The 5,470-nt window shown below is 35.7% G+C and overlaps 1 protein-coding gene across 2 annotated transcripts; it reads right to left on the reverse strand.

Moving 5' to 3' along the window:
- Positions 1–2,469: 2,469 nt before the first annotated feature.
- LOC114409683 (dr1-associated corepressor homolog) lies at positions 2,470–5,077 on the reverse strand. 2 transcript variants are annotated; one of them, XM_028373222.1, is made up of 2 exons: positions 4,916–5,077; positions 2,470–4,521 (listed from the first exon to the last, which is right to left on the reverse strand). In XM_028373222.1, the coding sequence occupies exon 2, from the start codon at positions 4,457–4,459 to the stop codon at positions 2,789–2,791; it is 1,671 nt and encodes a 556-aa protein (XP_028229023.1). In that variant the 5' UTR covers positions 4,460–4,521; positions 4,916–5,077; the 3' UTR covers positions 2,470–2,788. The 2 variants fall into 2 exon arrangements, with proteins under 2 accessions (XP_028229023.1, XP_028229022.1); XM_028373221.1 differs by having other exon boundaries at positions 2,470–4,655.
- Positions 5,078–5,470: the final 393 nt, after the last annotated feature.

Below are 5,470 nucleotides of genomic sequence, written 5' to 3' on the forward strand. Positions count from 1 at the left end.
AATGAAATACCATTTTCCTTTTTTTTTCATATATTAATAATATTTTAAAAAATTTAATATTCCTTTTTATGTTCATTCCTCTTTTATTTATGAAAAGTGTAATTTTTTTTCAATATTACTTTAAACTTTTAACAAAAAAACATAAATAAGAACAAATTTTTATTTTAAAAATAATTAACTAAAAATAACATAAGTAATTAACACAATAATAGAAGGGATAAATAATTTTCTCTTTTCCTTTAGATATTCAAATTTCCGGATAAGAAGTGGCCCTCGTAAGTTTGATAGAAATGAAAAAGGTCAAGATCCAATCCAATGCTGAACTAATAATTTGTTGTTTATTTAATGTCAACCATGAAATAAGTTATAGCAGGATAATTGCCACATGTTAAATTTATACTACCAATAATATTTTCCTTTTATTTAATAAAATAAGAAAAGTACCCATTTAATAAATGTCTTTTCTATTTTTATTTTTAAATGAAAAAGAACTAAGTCATGTATAAAATTCAGTGCACTGATAACACAAACTTGAGTGCAGCTTATATATATTAACATCGTATTTAAGTTATTAAATAATTTTATCGCAATCTTTTATTTAAATCTTCCCTCAGGAGACTAAAGTTTAATTTATTTATAAATCATAGATATCCTTCATCCTTCTTCAGAAACAATCTCATTAGAGCTAAATAAGATCATGGCATTTTTATGCAGTTTGTAATAGATTAAAGGTTAATATTATTATAATTTTATTGTTAAGTGAAACCACTATGTCATTTTTAGGTACTAAACTTAGCAATCCCATTGAGCTTAATTATACAAGTTGACTAGATTGTATATTTTTAAGATTTTTCTTTTGTTTCGGCCAGCGACTTCTTGATAACTTTCTTTCATTTTTCTTATTCTCTTTAAATTTTCCCAAGACAAGATAGAAGATGATTTAAGACTAATATGTAAATAAAAAATAATAATAGTAAATATCATTTATGGTCGATTTGGAAGAAATAAAAATGAAATGAAAGAAAATAGAGAGAAAAAAAAAAACACAGATAACAATATCTTTTTCTTTATTTGGTTGGAGAGAAGATAAAAGAAAGATGAGAAGAATGCTTGAATTCTAAAAACGAATTTTTTTTTTCTTTTCACTTTTTCTTCCATATTTTAAACTTTTCTCTTCTCTATCATTTTCTTTCCTCTCTATCAAACATAGGGTTACAAATTTTTTTTTTATCAGATAAATTTCATTACTGTAACTAAGTAAAGACACAAGTCACACTGTAAAAGAAAAGTATAACAAGCCAAAATCCTAATTACTAAAAGTGAGTCAGCAACAAAACTTTGGGAATTTGCGAAAACTCTATATTCTAATCTTTGTGCCTTAATTTTCAAACAAAGTATTAACTTGCATAATCTTATTCTATAGTAGCCAAAGTCCTTATTAAGCTATTTGTTAAGCATATAATTCAGTGGAAGGCCATATAGAAAAAGATAGTGTTGAACAAGCAGACGAACCATCTCTTTCTAGCGTTTATGCAATGACCCTGCACAAATTTGAAGATAAGTTTAACTAAGAAAAAAGAATTAATTTTATGATTATAATACCATTTAGAACAGTTGCCTAAAGATTAGAATACCCTTACTCAGATGCAATTAGTTACTTGTGCTAGTTGACAAAGCAATGTAACATTGTCAGCTGCTACAGCTAAGTAAATCAAAGTCTCCCCCATAGTCTGCCAGTGATCAAACCATCTAGCTCTGCCAACAAGTGCCGTTTTGCAAGCTGCACCATGTAGTTGGCCCTGACACATTAATAGACATCCAAGCCCAATGGCCCCAATTGTTGCATCTCACCCTTTCTACAATGATTAAATTAGGATCTAAGTTTTTGTTTCCTTTTTTCTTTTGTTACCCATAACCCACTATTGGGTGAAATTCCCCATCTACAGTGTCACTTAGCACAATTATAGTTACTAAAGTTAGCAGCACCTTGTGTGAAGTTATGCGCGTTGTTATAATTAGTAAATTACATAGTTGTGGTCCAGCCCCACTTCCCTCGTGAATTATTAATATTATTATGATGATATATTTTCTGGTGAGTACATTAGTGATAAATTAGTGAGAAGGATTTAATAACACGCCACTTGTGTGGCCAGTGAGAGAAGGAAACCAGAGATAGATAGATGGGTGGTCAAGTTTTTATGGTAGGTGACTAAACAACCACCTTCAGCTCACATGCCTTCTTTATGTGTAATATAAAAACCTTGCCTTTTTATCACCGCATGTCATGTGTTATGACGTCCAGTACCTATCCCTATTTTTTCAACACCTCATTCATTTTTCTTTGATGCAAAGAAAAGATAATTACCACAAAAATGTCACTTTTGGAATTTCGCACTACAATTAGTATTCATACAAGTTGCAAGGAGGGGGGGGAGGGTGTAAGAGTGTGAGAAAACAACACCACAAGTGTTAAAATCTGTTAAACCAAATTCATGAGCTTAAAATTTGCAGCAAGGAACTTATTCCTTGAAGTATGAACAAAGTAACCAACAAATATCACCCCCACCAAAAAAAAAGATAGAAAATGAAAAAGAGAAACATATGAAAAAAAGTTCCTTATGAACTTCTTGAAGAATAACAGAAATACCTCAAAGAAGACATGAATCCTGTAAAGAATTAATGAAATAAGTGCATAAACTTTTTCTATACAGTTTGGAATCTTCACTCTGAAGTTGAATTGCAGTTTGAACTTTAAACCTCTGCTGGAATGAACTATGATAGGTTTAGTTTAGTTAGAAATGAGGCCAACCAGTGCCTCCTGCTTGTGATTTCCTCCTACTACCCACCAAGGTTTGTAATGCTCAGCATGGCGATGGACAGTACCTTCTTCCTCTGTAGAAGCAGGAAGGTTAAGGTCAAAAAAGTCCCTTATTTCTGGTGCTGCTTCCTGAAGTACAATTGTTTGACTTTGAAAATTTCTAGCACTCTCAGACCCACCAGCCAAGTGATGAGATCTCTTGTGGCCACCCAATGCTTGGCCAGATGGAAAAATCTTGAGGCAAATTGAACACTCATGCACTTTCCCCTTCTTGGAATCTCTCACTGTGTTTATCTCATTGTCAAAATCAGTAATAGCAGTAGTCTTAGTAGTAGTAGTAACAGTAGTAACCATTTCATGTTCTTCCACATACTCATTCTTCAGAAGCTTATTTTCTGTTGTATGGTCAGGGGAGAGTTCTGCTTCCAACTCAGTGCTGTTCTCACTGCTCTCATTTCTTGAAGCAAAACAACCCTTGATCCTCTTGTGACTAGCTCTATGGCCTCCAAGTGCTTGGTATGAGTGGAAGATTTTCTTGCAAGTAGTACACTCAAACTTTCCTCTCTTATTGGAGCTTTTGCTGAATTCATCTTCTGAGGGCTTGTTGTTCACCCAACTCTTCAAAGAACTTGACTTCAACTCAGAGTCCATAAAATTTGCCTTGATTGAAGTGCACTTATTGTTACTATTATGATTATCATCTGTTTCATTGTCCTCAAATGCAGAATTAGAAACCATGGTCTTGTTGACCCCAAATTCACTTCCAGGACTCTGAGTACCCAAAAGCTCTGAACTCATTTTCCCTTTTGAGTTGAGATTTGAAACATCCAAATTGCAAAACTCCCACTTCACATCCCTTGGTTTGGTGACCTTTTTCTCAGAACCATTAGAGATAACAACCCTCTTGCCCTCAGCCTTAGAATCCAAATTGGTTGGAACCAAAGAAGGAGATTCAAACTTCATTGAATTAACAGAATTGAGACCGCACCAAGGACTCACATCCCTACTAAGCATCATCAAACTCATTGCAACCTCTTCCTGCTCCTGCTCATGAGCTTCAGAAACAAGGGACACAGAAGAAGTTGAAGGGGCCATGTACCTTGTCCTTCTCCTCTTGGATCTTCTCCTTCGATTTGGAGCCGTGGCCTCATTCTCAGAGTGGCTATCATCCATCAACACCGTCATCTTCTGGCTCTGGCTAGCATTGGTGTTATTATCATTCCACGAATCTTGATCCTCCAATAATAAGCTGCTGCTGCTGTTGTTGTTTTGGGACAATTTCTCAGAGTGGCACTTCATGTGACCAAACAGAGCTTTCCAAGAGTGAAACCCTTTGCCACACTCTTTGCACAACTTGTCCAACACCAACAAAGTAGTGTTGTTGTTGTTGTCCTCACTCGAATCATTGAACCTCCAAGTCTTCTTTGGATTCTCCCTCAGACCATACCCTCCTCCATTGTTAGTTCCTCCTTGATCAGAATCTCCTCCTCCACCATTGTTGTTGAAAGATGAAAGCTTCTCTGCCTCGGTTGAAACATTGGCGGTGACATGTGACCTCATGTGGCCACCCAAGGATCTTCCACAAGGGAAGCTCTTGCTGCAGAACTTGCACATGTGTTTCACTTCTTGATCTTCTTCCATTGGATTGATTTTTCAAGATCACACACACGCACGGATCAGCAAAGAAAGCAAAATTAACCACACTTTCTTGATCACCACCAACACAAGAGAAATCGATCACAAGGGAAAAACAGCAACACCCCAGATCAGCATCACATCTTGAAAGTGGTTGGAGAGAAGAAAAATAAGGAGAAGAAGAAGAAGAGAAACCCCATGTCTGAAAATTGCAAGGTGGTGAGTGCAAGATCTAAGGCAGAAAAAAAGAGGAAAAGAAAAGGGACAAGAGAACGTGTAGTAGTAGCACAAACTATTATATAAACTATAAAAGCTTTTTTTCTTTCTTTCTTGAGAATACTACTAGCTATGCACCACGCACTAGTACTAGTAGCTCATCGTGTCCTTTGGGGAAGTTGAATTGTGAAGAAAAAATCAAAGTTTGAAGAGGTGGTGGAGGAGGAGTTGAGTTGTGTGAGTTACCTTTGTTAATTTGCTAATGATAGCGATGATGGATGAGGAAGCCAAGGGAGAAAAGAACAAACAAAGGAGTGAGTGAGTGAGCGTTTGTTTCTCCAATTCTTTCTGTCTCTAAAACTTGACTATATTAGGAGGGGGAGAAATCCATGCATGGAAGCAAAGTTTTATTAATAAAAAAGAAGAAAGAAAGAAAGAAAAGAAAAGAGTGGTAAAGAGAGAGAGGGACAGCACGTGTACTCAACTGAGGATCCTACGCCACCCCTTGATCCAACGGTCTCAGATTGGTCCACGTCAGCGTCCATTTGGAACCTGCTGAAACTAACCGCATTCCTCCAAACTATTCCTTCCTTTGTCTTGCTATTAAGGAAATGCCTCTTCTTTCTTTCTCTCACTCTTTCTCTCTCTCTCTGTTGTACCACTAATGCTATAAAACACTTCAAGTGAAAGGTTCCACTCTCTGGCCGTTATTCTTCTGGACTTTCTAATACTGATATGTTTTCTCATTTGTTGGATTTACAACAGATTTTTCTTGTGAGTCCCCTACATGGCTTAGGCTTA

Source organism: Glycine soja, chromosome 4 (assembly GCF_004193775.1).
Source record: "Glycine soja cultivar W05 chromosome 4, ASM419377v2, whole genome shotgun sequence".
NCBI lineage: Eukaryota > Viridiplantae > Streptophyta > Magnoliopsida > Fabales > Fabaceae > Glycine > Glycine soja.

Bases quoted from the DNA above. Each gene is read 5' to 3' on its own strand.
- LOC114409683 (XM_028373222.1), bottom strand. From the start codon at position 4,459: ATGGAAGAAGATCAAGAAGTGAAACACATGTGCAAGTTCTGCAGCAAG.